Source organism: Erpetoichthys calabaricus, chromosome 15 (genome assembly GCF_900747795.2).
Source record: "Erpetoichthys calabaricus chromosome 15, fErpCal1.3, whole genome shotgun sequence".
Classification (NCBI taxonomy): Eukaryota; Metazoa; Chordata; class Cladistia; order Polypteriformes; family Polypteridae; genus Erpetoichthys; species Erpetoichthys calabaricus.
Genome location: NC_041408.2, coordinates 40,186,336 through 40,209,482, shown reverse-complemented (window position 1 = coordinate 40,209,482; position 23,147 = coordinate 40,186,336). Strand labels below are relative to the sequence as shown.

The following is a 23,147-nucleotide window of genomic DNA, read 5'->3' as shown; positions in this document are numbered from 1 at the left end:
GAGAGGGGCTGGACTCTGTACCACTCTGGTGTTGCCCCCGGTGAGAGTCGCCGAGCGGGTGTGGGCATACTTATTGCCCCCTGACTTGGAGCCTGTACATTGGGGTTTACCCCGGTAGACGAGAGGGTAGCCTCCCTCCGCCTTCGGGTGGGGGGACGGGTCCTAACTGTTGTTTGTGCGTATGCACCGAACAGCAGTTCGGAGTACCCACCCTTTTTGGAGTCCCTGGAGGGGGTGCTAGAGGGCATACCTTCTGGGGACACCCTCGTACTGCTGGGAGACTTCAATGCTCACGTGGGCAATGACAGTGAGACCTGGAAGGGCGTGATTGGGAGGAATGGCCCCCCCGATCTGAACCCGAGTGGTGTTTTGTTATTGGACTTCTGTGCTCGTCATGGATTGTCCATAACAAACACCATGTTCAAGCATAGGGGTGTTCATATGTGCACTTGGCACCAGGACACCCTAGGCCTCAGTTCGATGATCGACTTTGTGGTCGTGTCGTCGGACTTGCGGCCACGTCTTGGACACTCGGGTGAAGAGAGGGGCGGAGTTATCAACGGATCACCACCTGGTGGTGAGTTGGCTTCGATCGTGGGAGAGGATGCCGGTCAGGCCTGGTAGGCCCAAACGTGTTGTGAGGGTCTGCTGGGAATGTCTGGCAGAGCCCCCTGTCAGAAGTAGCTTCAACTCCCACCTCCGGCAGAACTTCGACCACGTCCCGAGAGAGGTGGGGGACATTGAGTCTGAATGGGCCATGTTCTGTGCCTCTATTGTTGAGGCGGCTGACCGGAGCTGTGGCCGTAAGGTGGTCGGTGCCTGTCGTGGCGGTAATCCCCGAACCCGTTGGTGGACACCGGCGGTGAGGGATGCTGCCAAGCTGAAGAAAGAGTCCTACCGATCCCTTTTGTCCTGTGGGACTCTGGAGGCAGCTAATAGGTACCGGCAGGCCAAGCGGAATGCAGCTTCGGTGGTTGCTGAGGCAAAAACTCGGGCATGGGAGGAGTTTGGGGAGGCCATGGACAACGACTTTCGGACGGCTTCGAGGAGATTCTGGTTCACTGTCCGGCGTCTCAGGAGGGGGTAGCAGTGCAGTGTCAACACTGTATATGGTGGGGATGGTGCGCTGCTGACCTCGACTTGGGACGTTGTGAGTCGGTGGGAGGAGTACTTCGAAGACCTTCTCAATCCCAATAACATGCCTTCCAATGAGGAAGCAGAGCATGTGGACTCGGAGGTGGGCTCCCCCATCTCTGGGACTGAGGTCACCGAGGTGGTCAAAAAAACTCCTTGGTGGCAGGGCCCCGGGGGTGGATGAGATACGCCCGGAGTTCCTCAAGGCTCTGGATGTTGTAGGGCTGTCTTGGTTGACACGTCTCTACAACATTGCATGGACATTTATGGTTAGTTTTTGTATTACGGATTTTTCAAATGTTCATTTTTCGGTTCATAGCATGAATTGTTGCAATGTTACTTTTCTCTTTTTTCAAATGTTCATTGTTTTCCCTGTGCTTAAAACTCATTAAAAAAAGTTTACACAGCGATCGGGTTGTAATGCTATTAGCGTGAACTCCTGCAATGTTACTTTCTTGGTTGCTTATGGTTGGCTTTTAAATAAAGTTCGGATTTGTTCAAATGTTCCTTTTTTCCCACCTGTGCTTAAATCTCATTTACAAAGAGTGTTTACAGCGATTGGGTTGTAATGCTATTAGCATGAACTCCTGCAATGTTACTTTCTTGATTGCTTATGGTTGGCTTTTAAATAAAGTTCAGATTTGTTCAAATGTTCCTTTTTTCCCTGTGCTTAAAACTCAAAAAACAAACAAAAAAAAAGTTTACAGCGATCGGGTCATAAGGCTACAGTATAGCACGAACTTTTACAATATTAGTTTTCTCTGTTGTTCAAGGTTTTCTCAGTGTTATTCAATGTTTTTACATTTAGTTTACAATTTCGCTGTGCATTCTATGGTTTAATTAACTATATCTGTGCTTAAAAACTTGAAAAAAAAATATATTTACATACAGTTCGTATGGTCTGGAACGGATTAATTGTATTTACATACAATCCTATGGGGCAAATTGCTTCGGTTCACGACGAAATCGGTTTACAGCCAGAGTTTTGGAACAAATTATGGTCGAGAACCGAGGTTCCACTGTACTTAAAAAGTCAGACCTAGACCCACATATACTTAATAATTATAGACCTATTTCAAATTTACCTTTTCTCTCTAAAACACTGGAAAAAGTAGTCACCAATCAGCTTCAGTCACACCTTACACATCACAATTTACTTGAGAAATTCCAGTCTGGATTCTGCATTGGTCACAGTACAGAAACGGCACTAACATGTGTTGTAAATGACATTCTGATATCCTCTGATAAAGGAAACTCCACTGTAATTATGTTGTTAGACTTAAGTGCAGCGTTTGACATCATTGACCATTCTATTTTACTGCACAGGTTGGAAAGTGATGTTGGGCTTACAGGCACTGTCCTTGCCTGGTTTAATCCTTATTTATCAAATCGATTCCAGTATGTACAGAAATGTGCTGACAGTACTCCATCATCATACACAGAACTGAGATATGGTGTCCCGCATGGCTCAGTAATGGGACCTTTACTGTTTTCACTTTACATGCTTCCATTGGGATCTATCATTAGAAAACAAAGTTAATTATCACTCGTATGCAGATGACACCTAATTATACCTTTCTTTTAGACCAAATGAAGTTTCTTCAATGTTAGCTTTAATTAGTTGTGTTAGTGAATTAAAGGAGTGGATGGATGAGAACTACTTGTCTTTAAACACTGATAGAACAGAGATGTTAATTATTGGAGGAAATGATGCTGATCACAGTAATATTTTGTCATCATTTACCTCATTTGGAATCACCATTAATTTTACTGAATCAGCCCGCAATCTAGGAGTTATCTTTGACTCTAGCATGTCATTTAAAGTACATATTACAAAGTTGTCTAAATCATGTTTCTTCCATCTTAAAACTGTTGGGAAATTAAGGCGTTTTCTAAATAAGGTTTCTGAGAAATTAATTCATGCATTTATTTCTAGTAAGACTGACTACTGCAATGTGGTGTCTACTGAATGTTCAAACTGTCCTCTATACAACTTCCAGTTAGTCTAAAATGCTGCTGCAAGAATTATTGCAAGAACAAGAAAATATGAACACATAACTCCAGTTCTTAAATCCTTACACTGGCTCCTGGTTAAGTTTAGGGCAGATTTCAAAATCCTCTTTTTAACATATAAAGCCTTAAATGGCCAAGGTCCGGCTTACTTGTCTGAACTTACCATGACTAACAAACCAGAGCGCACATTAAGATCTCAAGATGCCGGTCTGCTTATGATTCCAGGGATTAATAAAATAACAGTGGGAGGTTGAGGTTTTAGTTACAGGACCCCTGAACTGTGGAACTGTCTGCCTGCTACTATAAGAGATGCCCCATCTGTCTCTGCCTGTTACTTATTAGCACTAAAACATAAGTAATATGATAGTTAGAATTTGTTACTAACCCTTACCTATTCTGTTTCTTTTCTCGGTACTCAAATGTGGCACTTAGTGCCACTGCCCGCCTGCTAAGTTGTTTTGCCTGCCTAAAGTAAAGTCATCTCTGATGGAGAATCGCAGGAACCATCGGATAGTAGGGTTCTTTCATCAGATTGGCTAGCCCAGCAATGACTCAGCTGTGGAATGGCAAAAGGCAGGGCCTGTTAAAGACCTTTTCAGCACTTCTTGTGTGATTTTGGGCTATATAAAAATAAACTGCATTGTATTGTAACTGATCTGGTATGGCATTCCGTATTGTTGTCCAACTTTAGATCTGGCAAAATTTACACTTTTTTGAAAATTGTTTTCTATTAGTATTATTTTGTTTCATTATTGTTATGTTACAGCATCAGTGTGAGCCTTTCCCACTATTCATTGTGTTAAATATGAGAGATAAGTTGTCCCAGCAGAGTTTGAGCACTCGTATGTTTTCTGTTTTTTAACAATTCAGCCTGTTAACAATGACCATTAACAGATAAAGGAGTTCAGTGTGGTTTTATTACCCCTTCAGGGTGGTTCACACTAAGTTGGCACATTGTGAGTCACAATGCAGAAGCTTTGGAGGTTAAATGGATTCACCGTACAGCATGTGCGGTGAACACAGGTTACAATGTGATATCTTAAAGTCACATTCAACCCCATTTTCTTTCTTTCCTCCCTCATACTGCTTGATCACATTCACTTTTGTGTCGAGATAAATTGCCATGAGATGCCATAGCGATCCTAACTTGAATGGTCGTAAGACGATGACTACCTGTACTATATGTATTATGTATGCAAAACACTGTACAATTAAGATGCAGTTAATGAACTGTGAAGAAAATGTATTATGCTAAAGCAACAATTTACTGCAAACACAATAAATAAAAAAAACATAGAACAAAGAAGTTAAAATACACTTTCAGTTTAAATTTTCAGATAATAAATACCACAAAAAACACACACATACCACTGTCCAGGATTCCTCATTTTTAGGCTCAAGAATTGCAGAATTAAATATTTCCAATAGCAGTTGTAAACCTCCAGATGACACAAACTAACAAAAGAATATAAATACATATAACTCATGTTACTAGACTTTTGATAAAACAAAATAATGCAGAAATTCACAACTAAAATACTTAGAAACTGAAATCAACAAACATCATCTGAACATTTTCCAAACCTGTTTTTTTCCATCATGGATTGGGCTGTTCTGAAATCTACCCAAAGAGCTTTGTGCACACACTTTAGATAATGAGTAAGTTCATTGCAGAGTACACACACACACACACACACACACACGCACACACGCGCACACACGCGCACACACACAGGAAGAATTTATATGTATAAGTAGTACTTCTGCAATAAGAGACCAGCCAGAAAAAGAAATTTGCCAGTTATGCAATATAGTTATACTCTGGTAATTCTTTTTTTTTTTTTTTGAGAAGAATAAAATTTTCCTGTAAGCTCACCCATTCACTATTTAAATATGGTGGTTTATATCATTAGAAAAGATGAACATTATTCATTTTTTTTATTTTTGCAGCTGCCCTTAATAACACAATTTATTATGCTCAGTCAAATTCAGACAAGCAGTTTCCATTAACAGTTTGTTCAATTTTTTAAGTGTAAACAGCGTTCAGTAATGGAGAGTTTGTGTGAATAAAAATGCTCTCAGCATCTACCTAGCAACTTTCTAGTATTTTAATAATTTTGGAAAGTTAACATTTACTTAGGCAGTTTATTGCTTTCATTTTATTGAGCATAGCAAAAAAAGGAACACCAGTAAATGACACAAACATCATATATTTTCCCTATTGGTTCATACATTTCAATCTATAAGTTTAGTGCTTTTTGATAAGCTAAATTAGAAAAGGTACAGTTTTCTGCTTTAAGTCCTGCACAGTGCAAAAGAACATGCAAAAGTGGATGTATCACTGTGTGTGTTACGTACAATAAATGAACATTCACAGTTTTACTACAGTCAAAGTAAAAGTATGTGAACCCTTTGGAATTAACTGGTTTACTGCATGAACTGGTCATAAAAAGTGATCTGATCTTCATCTAAGTCACAGGTACTGATATACACAATGAGCTTAAGCCAATGACACACAAAAAATTCTACTCTTTCATGTCTTTATTTTACAAACTCATTCAATGTTCTCAGTGGTTTGGAAAAAGTAAGTGAACCTTGGGATTTAATAACTGGATGACACTCCTTTGGCAGCAATGACCTCAACCAGGCACTTCCTGTAACTGCAGATCAGACCTGCACATAGTGCAGGGGGAATTTTAGCCCATTCTTCCCTACAGAATTGCCTTAACTCTTCCATATTCTTTGGTTGTCTTCTCTGTATGATTCTCTTCAAGTCATTCCACATCATCTCAATAGGATTGAAATCTGGGCTCTGACTGGGCCACTCCAAAAGGCGGAGTTTGCTCTTCTGAAGCCATTGTGCTGTGGATTTGCTGCGATGTTTGGGGTCATTGTCCTGTTGCATCACCCAGCCTCTTTTGAGCTTAAGTTGATGGATAGACACCCTGACATTATCCTGGAGAATTTGTTGATAAATTTGTGAATTCATTTTCCCCTCAATGATAGCAAGCTGTCCAGGCCCTGATGCAGAAAAGCAGGCCCAAATCATGATGTTCCCTCCACCATACTTTACTGTAGAGATGATGTTTTGATGTTGATATGCAGTGCCCTTTTTATGCCAAATGAAGTTCTGCTTGTACCTCCCGAATAGTTCAATTTTGGTTTCATCACTCCACAAAACATCTTTCCAGTACTGTTGTGGAGTGTCCAAGTGCTCTTTTGCAAACTTCAGGCGTTCAGCAATGTTCTTTGTTGATAGCAGTGGCTTCCTTCTTGGTGTCCTGCCATGTACTCCTTTCTTGTTCAATGTTTTGCGTATAGTTGAGTCATGAACAGAGATGTCAGCCAGTTCTAATGACTTCTACAAGCCCTTTGCTGTCACTCTAGGGTTCTTCTTTACCTCATTGCTGACTTTGCATTGTGCTTTTGGGGTCATCTTGGCAGGGCGCCCACTTCTCGGCAGAGTAGCCACAATACCAAATTGTCTCCATTTATAGACAACTTGCCTAACAGTAGACTGATGAATATCTAAAATCTTTGAGATGACTTCGAAACCCTTTCCAGCCTTATGTAGATTAACAATTCTCGATCGTAGCTCTTCAGACAGCTCTTTTGTGTGAGGCATGATTCCCATCTGGATATGCTTCTTGTCAAAAGCTCAAACTCAAACTTTACAGTGTTTTTTATCAATCAAAGTAATTACAGGCCACACATCTGAACTCGTTTCATTAAATGGAGTCCAGGTGTGCTAAATTCTGACTGCAATGAGCTTTTTAAAAAGTCATTAGCTTAGGGTTCACCTACTTTTTCCAACCTTCAGTTTCACAGTTTCAATGATTTATTCAATATGGTCAAAAATTCTCTGAAAATCTGTGAATCTTTAGTTAAAGGAGACTGTGTTTGTTCATTATTGTGACTGACATGAAAATACGACCATGTTTTATATGGGAATTAGACATAAATATAGATAATTCCTAGGGGTTCACATACTTTTTACTTTGACTGTATAAAGAATCCCGAGATACTCTAAATGAATTTCCACAATCAATAAAATGAAGTGTGATAAACAGAGTAAAGTGTTTTTCTGATTAGTAACAAGGCTGACCTTTGCCTAAAAAGATATGACGTAAACTTGCACACATATTTGATATACACACATATTTAAGATCTACCTTGCAGCTCCATGAGTTTTTGCTGTTCTCTATTTGATCTTCACTGGAGTCATCAGAATCTGGGTATAGGTCACTATAACTTCCCTATAGCAAAGACAAATATAAACACAAGAACGCAAAACAATATAGTGCACAGTAAATTACAGAATATAATGATACTATCTGTATATTCAACATTGTAATCTAAGAAGAAATGCTATTACCGTTGATTCCCTTCTTATTCTTCGATTAGGTTTACCCAAAGCTTCAATGATTTCGAGTGCATATAGCAGCTTATGAGGACTCTTTATTCTCAGAAGATCTTTCCAGTAGGGCCCATCATTAACCTTAAAAAATAAATAGGCATTAACATAAATCGAGTTAATTATTTGAAGCTGTTCAAAATGTAAATAAACAAGGTTGAAAATGTGTTTACTGAAAAGAAAACAACTACAGTTGTGCTTGAAAGTTTGTGAACCCTTTAGAATTTTCTATATTTCGGCATAAATATGACCTAAAACATCATAAGATTTTCACTCAAGTCCTAAAAGTAGATAAAGAGAAATCAGTTAAACAAATGAGACAAAAATATTATACTTGGTCATTTATTTATTAAGGAAAATGATCAAATATTACATATTTGTGAGTGGCAAAAGTATGTGAACCTTTGCTTTCAGTATCTGGTGTGACCCCCCTTTGCAGCAATAACTGCAACTAAACGTTTCCGGTAACTGTTGATCAGTCCTGCACACCGGCTTGGAGGAATTTTAGCCCATTCCTCAGTACAGAACAGCTTCAACTCTGGGATGTTGGTGGGTTTCCTCACATTAACTGCTCGCTTCAGGTCCTTCCACAATATTTTGATTGGATTAAGGTCAGGACTTTGACTTGGTCATTCCAAAATATTAACTTTATTCTGCTTTAACCATTCTTTGGTAGAACGACTTGTGTGCTTAGGGTCGTTGCCTTGCTGCATGACCACCTTCTCTTCAGATTCAGTTCATGGACAGATGTCCTGACATTTTCCTTTAGAATTCTCTGATATAATTCAGAATTCATTGTTCCATCAATGAAGGCAAGCCGTCCTGGCCAAGATGCAGCAAAACAGGCCCAAACCATGATACTACCACCACTATGTTTCACAGATGGGATAAGGTTCTTATGCTGGAATGCAGTGTTTTCCTTTCTCCGAACAGAACGCTTTTCACTTAAACCAAAAAGTTCTATTTTGGTCTCATTCGTCCACAAAACATTCTTCCAATAGCCTTCTGGTTTGTACACGTGATCTTTAGCAAACTGCAGACGAGCAGCAACTTTTTTTTGGAGAGCAGTGGCTTTCTCCTTGCAACCCTGCCATGCACACCATTGTTGTTCAGTGTTCTCCTGATGGTGGACTCATGAACATGAGCCAATGTGAGAGAGGCCTTCAGTTGCTTAGAAGTTACCCTGAGGTCCTTTGTGACCTCGCCGACTATTACACGCCTTGCTCTTGGCGTGATCTTTGTTAGTCGACCACTCCTGGGGAGGGTAACAATGGTCTTGAATTTCCTCCATTTGTACACAATCTGTTTGACTGTGGACTGGTGGAGTCCAAACTCTTTAGAGATGGTTTTGTAACCTTTTCTAGCCTGATGAGCATCAACAACTCTTTTTCTGAGGTCCTCAGAAATCTCCTTTGTTCATGCCATGTGTTGTGAAGAGCAGACTTTGATAGATCCCTGTTCTTTAAATAACACAGGGTGCCCACTCACACCTGATTGTCATCCCATTGATTGAAATACCTGACTAATTTCACCTTCAAACTAACTGCTAATACTAGAGGTTCACATACTTTTGCCACTCACAAATATGTAATATTCAATCATTTTCCTTAATAATTTATGCAGAAATATAGAAAATTCTAAAGGGTTCACAAACTTTCAGGCACAACTGTAATTGACTTACAAGAAGTAAAGCATCTTACAAGTATATCTTAAAAATTTAAAATATCATCTAATTTGAAGACTATGCTTACAATACCCAGACCTTTCACATTATTTAATTATCAGATTTAAGCAAGTTTGAGAATGCTATCATTGCAGCATAAAGGGCATAACATTACAGAACTTTTTATAACCAGCCGTAGTCCTTGCATAACCCTGAACTGGATTAAGCAGGTTTTACAATGTTAAATTATAATAAATAAAACCTGGAGGAAAAACAAGTGTTGTTCCACTTTTAAATGCTGTTCATTAACTAAATATACTGTATAAAAACAAACACCATCCCAGGGCAAGCACAGTTCAGAAAAATTATAAAAGGATAAAAAAAACACCAACCGGTTCTTCAGAGATAGTTTGAAATGCTTGCAACATATTTGGACATGTAGGAAGAAGCATAAGCAGTTCCCAAACACGTCTAGACAAGTTTTCAGCATGGAGATGCAGTTCCTCGCATCTGGCACTCTACAAAGCAAACATATTATAAATGAAGACACTAGTAATCCTTTAAGCGGTGTTGCCTCATATGCTGTAGAGCTGGACAAACACACAACTGGCATTATATAATCCTACAAGAATCCTTAATCAAAAATAAATCCTAAGGCTTAATGAAATACAGTTTTAATACATTTTTGTCTTTTAGGTAGTGATGAGCAAACCCATGGAGATAGTTTCCCTGTAATTTGAGCAATTATTACAGAAATGTTTGCACACTTCAGTGTACTTAATGCAATGAAGTCAATGGGGAAGGATGAACTGAATTAGTTTTGAGTGGGTTATAGTTGTGCAGAAGTTCTTTTCAAGTGTCCCTAAGGTCTAGGGAACTGTCTGCCAACTAAGCTGGATTGATTATTATGGTTTAAAATGTGACCTGTGCTGTGAGACAGCAATGTTAACCACTGCACCACTGTTGCTCAAACAACAAAATGGCTGAAAACTAGCAACAATATTATACAGTATATGATATATCACACACACACGGAAAAAAAACCCGCAATTGCCCCTGAAACAACCTGATAACATGAAACTGACTGAAGTAATTGCCACCCATCATGGTTTATTTTGTATTAAAAATAAAACAGACTTTGGTTTACAATTCTTATTTAACAGAATATTTCAATTAATAACACAGATGAAAATAGCATGGACAAACATGATGTAACCTTAAACCTAATATTTTGATGCACAACCTTTAGAGGCTATCACTGCAAACAAGTAATTCCTGTAGTTCTCAATGAGACTTCTGCACCTGTACACAGGTAGTCTGGCCCACTCTTCCTATGCAAATTACTCCAGATGTGTCAGGATTTAAAGAGTCTTTTCCAGACTGCATGTTTCAGTTCTTTCCATAGATGTTCAATAGGATTCAAGTCAAATCACACTCATAGAAGACCACTTTAGAATAGTCCAATACTTTGGTTTTACTGATTCTTGGGTGCTTTTAGCCATGTGTTTTGGCTCAATATCTTGTTCCGGGACCCATGACCTATGACTGAGACTGAGCTTCCCTGCACTGGCCAGTATGTTTCACTCCAGAATGTCCTGAAATTTCACTGTTCTCAGCAGAAACTCAAGGTACCCTGTGTCAGATGCAGCAAGCATCCTCTCAAAACATAACTGAGCCTCCTTCATGTTTCATTTTTTTTTTTTTTTTTTGAAAGCTTAATTTTTTTTGTCTGTGGATATAGACATCTGTCCAAAGGACATTCCCTGAAAGCATTGTGGTTTGTCATTAAGCATTTTTGCAAATTCCAATACAGTTTTTTTATGTTTTCTTTCAACAGTGGAATCCTAATGGGTCTTTTCCATACAGCTTTCTGTCACTCAAAACGTAACAGATGGTGTGATCAGACACTGATGGACCTTGACTTTGGGGGTCACCTTGTATCTCTTTGGAAGATGTCTTTCACTTTTTGTCTGACATTTTCACTATCCTTCTGCCCATTCTACGGAAGATTTTCCTCTTGTGGCAGCATCCAGGGAGGTTGCCTACAGTCCCATGGACTTAAACATCTAAAAATATTTGCGCCTGCTGTCACAGGTACATCAAAGCTGCCTGGAGATGGTCTTCGAGCCTTTACCCTTAATGTGCTTGTCTAAAAATGCTTTCTCTGGTCCATGTTCAATGTAGGACACAAGATGATAAACAGCAGAGTGACTACTTTTCTCCATTTAAATAGGCTGAATGACTGACTGCATGATTGGAGACGTGTGGTACTAATTAACGAAAACAGCAAGCTTGAAAAATCATAATCAAATGAGCTATAAGGGTTCCAACAAATTTGTCCTACATACATACACATACGTAGGCTAATATCATTGCATTCAGAGAGTTACAATCTTAGGCAGATGGTGTAGAACTGGTTCTTTCCATTGTTTTAGAGTTTTTTGTTTACAATCACTCTCTCTCTTTATATACACACACACACACACACACACACACGCGCGCGCGCGCGCACACAAAGTGGTGATCAAAATTAGACAATTTTCATCTTCCTAAATTTCAAAATCATTGCTTATACCTATATGAAGTTATCCAAATGGAACATAAGAGCAGTTTTTAAACATACAGGTGCTGGTCATAAAATTAGAATATCATGACAAAGTTGATTTATTTCAGTAATTCCATTCAAAAAGTGAAACTTGTATATTAGATTCATTCATTACACACAGACTGATGTATTTCAAATGTTTATTTCTTTTAATGTTGATGATTATAACTGACAACTAATGAAAGTCCCAAATTCAGTATCTCAGAAAATTAGAATATTGTGAAAAGGTTCAATATTGAAGACACCTGGTGCCACATTCTAATCAGCTAATTAACTCAAAACACCTGCAAAAGCCTTTAAATGGTCTCTCAGTCTAGTTCTGTAGGCTACACAATCATGGGGAAGACTGCTGACTTGACAGTTGTCCAAAAGACGACCATTGACACCTTGCACAAGGAGGGCAAGACACAAAAGGTCATTGCTAAAGAGGCTGGCTCTTCACAAAGCTCTGAGTCCAAGCACATTAATAGAGAGGCGAAGGGAAGGACAAGATGTGGTAGAAAAAAGTGTACAAGCAATAGGGATAACCGCACCCTGGAGAGGATTGTGAAACAAAACCCATTCAAAAATGTGGGGGAGATTCACAAAGAGTGGACTGCAGCTGGAGTCAGTGCTTCAAGAACCACCACGCACAGACGTATGCAAAACATGGGTTTCAGCTGACGCATTCCTTGTGTCAAGCCACTCTTGAACAAGAGACAGCGTCAGAAGCGTCTCGCCTGGGCTAAAGACAAAAAGGACTGGACTGCTGCTGAGTGGTCCAAAGTTATGTTCTCTGATGAAAGTAAATTTTGCATTTCCTTTGGAAATCAAGGTCCCAGAGTCTGGAGGAAGAGAGGAGAGGCACAGAATCCACGTTGCGTGAGGTCCAGTGTAAAGTTTCCACAGTCAGTGATGGTTTGGGGTGCCATGTCATCTGCTGGTGTTGGTCCATTGTGTTTTCTGAGGTCCAAGGTCAACGCAGCCGTCTATCAGGTAGTTTTAGAGCACTTCATGCTTCCTGCTGCTGACAAACTTTATGGAGATACAGATTTCATTTTCCAACAGGACCTGGCACCTGCACACAGTGCCAAAGCTACCAGTATCTGGTTTAAGGACCATGGTATCCCTGTTCTTGATTGGTCAGCAAACTCGCCTGACCTTAACCCCATAGAAAATCTATGGGGTATTGTGAAGAGGAAGATGCAACACGCCAGACCCAACAATTCAGAAGAGCTGAAGGCCACTATCAGAGCAACATGGGCTGTCACAACACCTGTGCAGTACCACAGACTGATCGACTCCATGCCACGCCGCATTGCTGCAGTAATCCAGGCCAAAGGAGCCCCAACTAAATATTGAGTGCTGTACATGCTCATACTTTTCATGTTCATACCTTTCAGTTGGTCAACATTTCTAAAAATCCTTTTTTTGCATTGGTCTTAATTGATATTCTAATTTTCCAAGATACTGAATTTGGGACTTTCATTAGTTGTCAGTTATAATCATCAACATTAAAAGAAATAAACATTTGAAATACATCAGTCTGTGTGTAATGAATGAATCTAATATACAAGTTTCACTTTTTGAATGGAATTACTGAAATAAATCAACTTTGTCATGATATTCTAATTTTATGACCAGCACCTGTATTTCATAATTTAAATATATTCTGAAGGCAGGTCAGTTCAGGTTGGGGAGCATGCACTGGTACAGTGTGTTGCCACACCCACCACAGATGAAACATTTCCAGTCCCACCCTCTGGAAATGACCATCTATCTGCCGCAACCAGGTATTACGTGGGCATTCCCTTGGCCTGGTCCAGCCACTCGAGTCCTTAACAATGAGGATCCTACGAGCCAGATCCCCCTCGGGGAATCTCGTCACATGGCCGTAGTACTGTAATTGACACTCCCTCAAAATGCAGGTAATGTGGTACCCAAGGATTCTCCGAAAAGATACAGTACCAAAGGAGTACTGAAGCACAATATAAAAAACTTAAATGAGAAATTTGAAGAAGAACTTTGTCTCAGATACCTCTTAGTTATTGGTGTTAATCTGGCACCTGGTTTTTATTTCCTTAATTATCTGATAAGCCCTATTTATCTGGCAGCACCCCTAATTACTCTGCAAAACAGTGAGCCGCTCTAAGGTGACTGAAACCCTAATTCATTCAAGTCCCCCAAAAATGTTGGTTATCCACGTCAGACAAATGCACGAGAGGACAGGATAATGCTGAGACGCTCAATGGGAAATCGTATAACACCGTAGCTGGAACTGCTCGGCAGTTCAGCACTGAACAGGGCAAGAATCTGTCTTGCCTTACAATGTCTCGTCATTTAAGACAAGACAAAAGGCTGACTCTAAAGTGACCAAGCATCTCATCATCAGAAAGAACCAAAATGCTAGAATAACCTTTACTGAGGAGCACGTTGTGGGGATAGAGGAGAACTGGTCAAGAGTAGGGGTGGGCGGTATGACCAAAATTCTATATCACAGTATTTTTCTAAATTATCCCGGTTTCACGGTATTCAATGGTATTTTTTCCCCATGCATGAGTGGATGTTAACCACATTTTCCACTGCAATTACTGGCTAAGAATAACCTATTCCACTGTCAAGAGTATTGTACATTGTGCAAAAAAAAACATTTTAATGTGCACACAAGTATTAATACAGTTTTGCATTGCCCCATAAAGTGATAGTTTTCACTGGGGTGGCACTAATGGAGAAGGTATCACATTGCATGACAGATGCAGTCAAAATATAGAACCTTTTTATTGAACAAATTTTGCAAAAACAAACTATAATTTTGACAACATATTTTCAACCATACAAAGAGGCATTTAGACTTAGTAAAATATCCAGAAGTGCTTGTCAAAAATTGTATTGCAACAAATATGTCTTAGAAAAGGAATAAAAAGTAAATATTTTTTGTAAACCAACTACACTTTCTGTTAATGTTAACAATCTCTGTCCACTGACACGTTAAAGTGACTTTTTAAACAACTTTATCATCATTAAACTGCATAATATTTAAACTAATAAATAATAACAATAAAATAAATAATAGTATTATTACTGATAGTTGCACTATTACTTCAAGACTTCAAGCCCAGGTGCATTACACAGTATTCACCAAATTAAAATAAAATACAACAAGTGCAACTTGGTGATGACATCTTTACCAGCTGAACCATCATTTAGGCAAACTGCATTAATATGGACCTTGCTTCAAGCTAAGCTATACTGGGAAGAAAAAAACAAACTATATGTCGAGAACAAAGTCGACATTTCCACTTTATTCTCGCCGTTTATGTCGAGATTAAAGTCGACATTTCCACTTTATTCTCATAGTTTACTTCATAATTAAAGTAGAATGTCGTAAACTAAACTTCTTCCTAAAATCAATGTTTAATCAATTACTTAATTTACCCCGTCATAAATTAATGCAGCACATTAAATGCTTTGTGTTACGTTCCCCGACCCAGTGGTTAATCACTATGCTTCGTAAACTGACTTCCTCCGCACTAACAGAAGACAGCGATCACCATACAGAATCCATTCACTTCATGATATTCCTGCTTTCTGAAAATTTAGAATGCTATGATAAATACTTGATATCATTTTCATGATGAAATGCATTAAAGCAGGTATTACACATGCACGGTAGTGAGGCGGTAGTGCTGCTCCCTCGCAGTAAGGGGTCCCCAGGTGTATGTTCAGTGTAGAGAACTTTATGGCAGGTGTGACGAGGCTCCAAAAAACTGGATGTATGAATAGCTATCGCACAGGTTTAACTTAAATATTGCGTAAATGTTGGGTTTGTGATCTGCTGGTCAGAGACACGAACACAGAACTCAATGCATGTTCTTCTGAGTGGGCTATCTTTATTGCATGCATGCTGTCTCTATCTGACGTAGGCTACCAAAACCCCAGTTCCTATCCTTCCTTTTTCTTTCACCACATAACTACCACAAAACTAGTTATAAACTTAGCCCACAGAGTGTTCAGAACTTCGTTACACATGTTTAATTATGCCATCCATTCAGAGTTGCACCCATCTCTGAACGAATCACTTAACACAAAGCAGTTGATGTGCTATATAACTTATGACCGGGTTTGAGAAAATCTAGTAAATTAAATATTCATTTTATGATGAAGTTTAGTTTACGATGTTCTACTTTAATGACAAATTACGAGAATAAAGTCAAAAGAATATATTCTCGTCATAAGCGTCAAGATTAAAGTGGAAATGTCGAGAATAAAGTCAAAATGTTATCACACTATTACACAGTACCCAGGTACATTACACTGTATTGAAAACAAATAAAACAAGTACAACTTGGCTTGCAGTATTATCCAGTAGTATAGAAACAGTATTTACACATCTGACCTTTTAAAACTAAAGCATCTCCAGGCGAAAGACGTGACTGTTTTTTTTCGGCTCTCTGTCCATTTTCACCGCACGGCATACCTATGCTACCACCCACTATTTGGTGGTGTAGCAGTGAAAAAGAGACCTAGTGCAACAAATCTGTGTTTAGCGGTGTAGCAGTGAAAAAGGTCCCCACTTGAACAGTTTACTGCTGCGCCACGTTCCGAACGTTGTTTAGGCAATTTAAACCGGTGTTGCAGTATAAGAAAAATCCATATCATAAAAAAAATAAAAAACGGTTTTCGGTATGAACCGGTATACCGCCCAGCACTAGTCAAGAGTTCACTTTATTTGGGTCTGATGGGAAACATGTTCAGCATCAAACTGGGATGAGGCTGTACCCATAGTGCATAAAAAAAATCAATTAAATTTAGAGGAGGAATTGTCATGATGTGGAGGAGTTAGGCCTCTTATACAGCTACATAGCAGGATGACTGAAAATGTTTACCAGAACCTCCTTCAACAACATGTGGTTCCTTTCCTAACAGCATTTCATCTCCCATTCAACCTGCAATTTTCACGAAAGACGTCACACTGCAAAACAGGTAAAGCAGTTCCTTGAAGCTAATAATATTGAAATAATGAAATGGCCAGCCCAGTGTCCAGATCTAAATCCCAATCAATAATCTCTGGAAAAAGCTTGGTGAGAAAGTTATGACTAAGAAACCCACTACTGTTACTGAACTGTGGAAGGGTCAGGAAGATGAATGGACCAGGATAAAACCAGAAGAAGTGAGAAACTAGTCATGTCCTGTGGGTGCAGATGTGCTGAAATAACTTTGTAAGACATGCTAGCAAACAGTGATACACCAACAGCTAATAGTGTTTCAGATTTTGAGCAATGAAGATTAATAATATTTCAGAAAAAACAAGTGCTCATACATTGTTTTCTAATTTTGATCACCACATTGTGTGTGTGTGCATGTGTCCGTATATATTATATACTGTAAGGTTTCTAAACTCTTTTGGGACTCGCCCCAATGGGACGACACGCAGAAGAGTGTCCCGAAGCACAATCGCCACATCTGTGGAAGACAGCCTATCAGTTGCCGGGGGAACCATAGGCTCCCAGCTCTGTACTAGCTCGCAGCAAAAGCAAATTCAAGCCGATCACATTCACGCCACAAGTACCTGTCATCGATGGGTGATGCAAGGAACATTACAGATGCAGGGAACAGTATTACCCGCCCATGACTCTGCCTGTTTGCTGTGTCTGTGTATAGGAGAGTGGTAGATCCCGCTACAATAAATAACCGTGCTGTTCCTGTTTCAAGATGAATAAAGCTGGTTTTGCTGAAGTACTGAGACTCAGCCTTGTGTTTTGGGGTGCAAGACAGGGACTCACATGTCACATGGTCCCAGGAGTGGAGTCCTTGCACCTATGGATCCCCAGGAAGTACAGCAAAGCCCAGAGCAAGATGAGGTTCTGGCTGCTGCCCCTGCCTTGACGTGGCCATGAGATGTGCTGCCAAAGATGGGTCCCTCAGATGACCCTGAGTATGGCAACATTGATGCACTGCGACAGGGGAGTCTGGGCAGCTATTTTAGCCCAGTTTTTAACCGGAGAAGCCCTCTAAGCCATATGGAATCTCCCTTCCAAAAGGCTTGATCATTATGACTACCTGTAGCAACAGATCCTCCTCCACATGTCTATGAGTCCGGTGGCCAAGAGCCACCAGTTTTGGCTGTGGCATATTGATTCAGATCACCCTGTATTAGAACAGATCCAGGGTTTACTGGACCTGATTTAAAGTGGAGACCCTTTCGAGCGCATTGTGGAGAAGCTCGCTATTGATACACTCCTGTCAGGGATTGATGAGAGCCTTTGTGATGAAATGCTACGGAACGATGTCCACTCGCTGCTGGATCTGACCCGCAGATGAGAGGGTTAACAGGCCACCTGGAAACAACGGGGCTACCCAGGCTTGACCCCGATTTCGATCCAGCCAGCAAAGACCTTCAGGGTTTCAGTGCCACAGGTAGAAGACACTAGACTGTGAACACCATAGTACAGACTAAACGCAGCTGCTTTCGCTGTGATCAACTGGGACATCTGGCTCGGAAGTGTCACCTCCCACTTGTGCAAACATTGGCTATCGGTCTGGCTCAGGTCTGTGGTTCGCAAGTTTCTCACAAGATGTTAAAGGAGGACAATTTTAAGGTCTCTATTATTACGTTGGCCGGACAGGAATTCTCTGCACAATTGGACTCTGGTGGCGACCTCTTTGTAGTCCACCATGACTTGCTCCGGCGTATCCCTTATAAGACCACAGACAAAGTGAACATCTGCTGCGTCCATGGGGACATTAAAACATACAAGACTATACTACTCCCTCTGAAATTTAAAGGGATGAACTTTAAGTTTTGGACTGCCATATCAGACACCTCACCCTGGCCAATCCTCATAGGAAAAAGGAATGCACTCTTCCCACGGGTCTTGGAAACCTGAAAAGCACCTGCCCCTGTATTGGATAAAGAGGGGCTTGCCACAGACAATGTCAGTCAAGGAAGCAGGTTTGAAATTGAACTAGAGTAGTCCAGCGAGCTAGGTGACGAATCCTCAATTGAAGACCTGGGACAGCAGGCAAACTTTTCCATGCCGTCGCACGCACCAATAGCCCTGGGGAGGGAGTCTGGGGAACCAGACACTCAATACAGGCCCAGACGAAAACAAAATAGCAGTGGCAGGTTAGTGCGATTCTGCATCAAACACGGAGGAAGCAAAGACTGTTGTCCAGGCGGTGTTTGCTCGCCTACAACAAGCTGATAACAGCTTGGATTTTGCATTCAGACAAGCCCATGTCACAAATGACTCTTGCTATCTGGAGAGAGAGAGGACCCAAATTTTAAAACATCACATTTTGTACTTAAGGGTGTTTTTCTAAACACTGGCCGAATGGCAAGGGCCGGCAGTGATAAAAGAGTGTTATGTCTACAGTGAATTATAAAGTCAGAATTCCTGGGCAGCAGAAACCCATACAGATTTTGCATATTAATCTTTAAAAGGAGCGGCACGATCATCACGAAGTCACAACCACAGTGGTCCCCCAGACTGAGGTCGCTATTGGGGATGATTTAACTGACACCCAAGAAAGCGAAATTGCTATTGCTGATTGAGGGGAACTCGGACGTGTTTTCGGCAACAACTGGCCAGACAATGATTGTAGAACACAAGTTTGTCACTCCACCCACTGTTACTATACAGGTGAACTTGTATCGCCTACCAGAGGCAACAAGGAAAGTGAAACCCAGGGAAGTCCAACAGATGCTCCAATTAGGCATTATTCAGCCGAGCAGAAGCGAATGGTGAAGTCCAATTGTACTTGTCGCAAAGTCTAACAGTTCTATTCTGTATAGATTTTAGGTGTTTGAATAAGATTTCCAAGTTTGATGCATACCGCACGTGTGGACGAGCTGTTGGAAATGCTTGGGCAGGCTTCATATATTTCCACCCTTGACCTCATGAAGGGTTATTGGCAGGTCCCCTTGGAGGAGTCTAGTTGTGAGAAGACTGCGTTCGCCACTCTGGACAGGTTATTTGAACTTATCGCACTCCCTTTTCGTTTCCATGACATTTCAGCAAATGATGGATCAGATCCTGTGTCCCCATTCTGAATATACGGGTGCCTATCTTGATGAAGTGGTCATTTTCAGTAATGACTGGGAATCTCATCTCGTCCCCCTTCAGGGAGTGCTTGACAGTTTACAGCTGGTGGGGTTGACGGACAACCCTAAGAAGTGCAAGCTGGGTAAGTCTGAATCCCACTATCTCAGATATGGGGAAGGGTTTGCTCAAGCCTCAAATGGACAAGGTTGGGGAGGTGCCTGCATATACCTGTACCGAAACAGAGGCAGATTCATGCCTTCCTCGGGCTCATGGGGTATTGCAAGGGAATATAAATGCAGGGAACAGTATTACTTGCCCATGACCCTGCCTGATTGCTGTGTCTGTGTATAGGAGAGTGGCAGATCCCACTACAACAAATATACATGCTGTTCCTGTTTGAAGCTGAATAAAGCTGGTTTTGCTAAAGCACTGAGTTTTGGGGTGCTTTGCTCACCAACCCCCGGGTTTTTTCCTTTCGAAATACTATTTAAAGTGTTTTTTTGTTCATGGGAATTGATACATATGCATTACGTTCACTTATTTTAAAAATTCAGTAAAAACAATATTTGGAATGATCTTTCCTTCAAGATCTCATTGAATTTTGATTCCTTGTTTGGTCTTACAGAGTGATAATGCAACGTATAACTGTCCGTGAGTGAATATCGTTTCTTTCTCTCTTACAAAATAAACAGACGTTTTCAAATGTTTGTCCTTGTGAAAGTGGGGATATCCAGAGCCGACGTAGCCAGTGGCATTGTTCTCAAGAAGCTGCGGATTTCTGGCCATTGTGGATTGCATGTCATTGTAATAAATAAATCTGGCCGACCGATAGTTCTGGATATTGTCATGGCATCATGATATAACTGTTGCAATGCTCTTGGACTACCTTGATATGATGATGGTAATATTACTGCTTTAACTATTTTGAATTTGTCTGAACTATTGATATTTGAATTTTGAACGTGATCAATGAGACCTTGCATATGTTCTATTCTAAGTGTAGCTTGATTCGATTTAATAAAGAGACGACGATTAGCTGCGACTTTTACATACGCATTAATAATGTAATGTTGCCATAGACGTTGAGATGATAGAAGTGGGTTAAATACATGGGAACGTATCGCTAATTTTGACCCGAAATATTCTGTGGGTGTTATTCGTTTTTCTGAATGTGTTTGTTTCATATTGTATGACCATCCTGTTTCGCCATCTGGGAAAAGCAAAGGAAAGAGTAAAGGGTTGGCATGTGGCGATGTATTTGACATAAATGACGAATCATGCTTTGCCTTTGGATATACACGAATATCTACTCTGTCTTTGATATCTCAGTCTTTCGAAATTATTATCGCTGACAATTTGTCACATGTGGGTTTATTACAAATGCAACTGTAATCTTTCATATTCATATACAAATCCAAGAAAATATCTTTGTCCGTGTTTTGTTGATAAATTTTGTGTAAAGTGCGATATTTTTGGACGTATGGATTTGTATCCATTATTGGCTGTATAATTTCTGTTACATTGGATCGTTTAACTCTTTCAATTCTATGTTGCATAGCTTCTCTGTGATCATAAATATACACCTGACCAAATTGTGTTTTTTTCGAAATTAAACTTGTCGTGGCTGTAATTGTTGCGGGAACACAGATTCTCATAGCGTATGGTCCATTATTGTGTAAGTCAACGTTCTGTGCATTGAATAATGCTAAAACGAAAAGATTATTGTATTGTATTGCTTGACTGTAGTGTTTGTGGATTTCACTTTCATCAAACAACACATCTTTTAATTCTTGCGGAACCGCCTCTTCGTTGGGAAGCAGCAGTACTTTTCCGTGATGGCGACACGATTTAGATGATCTACAATTCTCCGACTTTAAACCCTTACAATATCTACATACTTCCGACATATCACCTATATTCGATTTCTTTTTTCTGTTCAGTTATTTCACCTAGTAATAATTTCCGTTTGTTTGCGTGAATAAGATCTTTTGACACTTTCGAATTTTAGTACTGTCATATTTTTTAACTTGCTCTGCATGTGTAGCACGCCAAGGTTTTTTCTGAGCCTTTCAAATTCCACTGCTTTCATAATCTGTAACCTGCTCTGCATGTATATGATGCCAACGTTTTTGAATGTCTTTATGAAGTTCTACTGTGTCTTTTACTCTGTCTTTTATTTCTGACCCTGTTTGGACCTGCAAGGTTTTCAATTCCACTTGTTCTGGGCTGATTATTACTTTCCTTCCCTAGGTCACCTTCTCATGGGAACATGCTTCCAATGGAGTCAGTATGACGTGACTTGACCGTGTCTCGGGAAGTGAAAGTGTCTCTGCCTCTCTGAAGAGTCTCTCTGTCTCTCTTCAGAAGATCACGTCTCGTTGCAAGTTTTTTTTATAATTAATATATACACACACACACACAGTCACACACGTGCACTTAGGGGACAGTCAAAAGGCTCAATCGCATGCATAACCTTTGGCCCAAGGTCGGAGTGGGCAAACATACTCGCACCGTACCTGAAGTACATGAAAGGCAAGGCGCAGTGGGCTTATCATGACCTACCCGAAAACGATGCTGCTATATATGACAATCTAAATATTACGATGCCATGGCGTCATCTTGCACCAGCAGGTATGGGAATGGATGCAGTGGAGGTTTGACTCTGACCGACCTGCCAGGGGGCAAGCTTTTGAAATCTAGGGCAAGATAGGCAGGTGGCTACGGCCTGACATTAATAGTGCATGGCAGGTCGTTGAGCAGATCTTGCGCGAGGCCTTAGTAACTGCGCTTCCCGACCATCTCGTCCAGAAAGTTCGAAGAGAGTCCTATACCAACATGGACACCCTGATAGAAGTCATAGAGCGCCATCAGACAACATCCTGGACAGAGAGGTCTGTTCGCTTAGCCAGACAGGGGCGTGTCACTAACCCAGAGCCCATCCGATGCTCTCCCAAGCCTCCAGCCAGACCCAAAGAGAGAATTCCCAGTATCCCTGTTTCAAGTGTGGGGAGCTGGGACACATTATAACCGCCAGCTCCCTTTCCACAGAACCGATGGACTGCACCTGGGTGACAGGAGAGAGGTACTGTGCTTTGTCTAACCCCTGTCTCTTCCTAACACAGGAGTGGTATTAGTGAATGGACACTGGGTGATCGCTATGTTTGATACCAGGAGTAACATGTCTGTTGTTGCTCGCAGTTTTATCCTACCACGATAGTATAAAAAGTCTATGACTAGTTTAACTTGTATACATGGGGAGACCAGGCACTACAGATCCACTCACTGTGTCATCAC

At 40.5% G+C, this 23,147-nt stretch overlaps 1 protein-coding gene across 1 annotated transcript in view; it reads right to left on the bottom strand.

The window, feature by feature from the left end:
- Window positions 1–23,147, bottom strand: part of usp34 (ubiquitin specific peptidase 34) — a 723,586-nt gene that overhangs the window by 296,677 nt on the left and 403,762 nt on the right. The window contains 4 exon segments of the mRNA XM_051919324.1: window positions 4,516–4,602; window positions 7,320–7,403; window positions 7,523–7,645; window positions 9,617–9,742. Coding sequence (XP_051775284.1) covers window positions 4,516–4,602; window positions 7,320–7,403; window positions 7,523–7,645; window positions 9,617–9,742 — 420 coding nt within the window.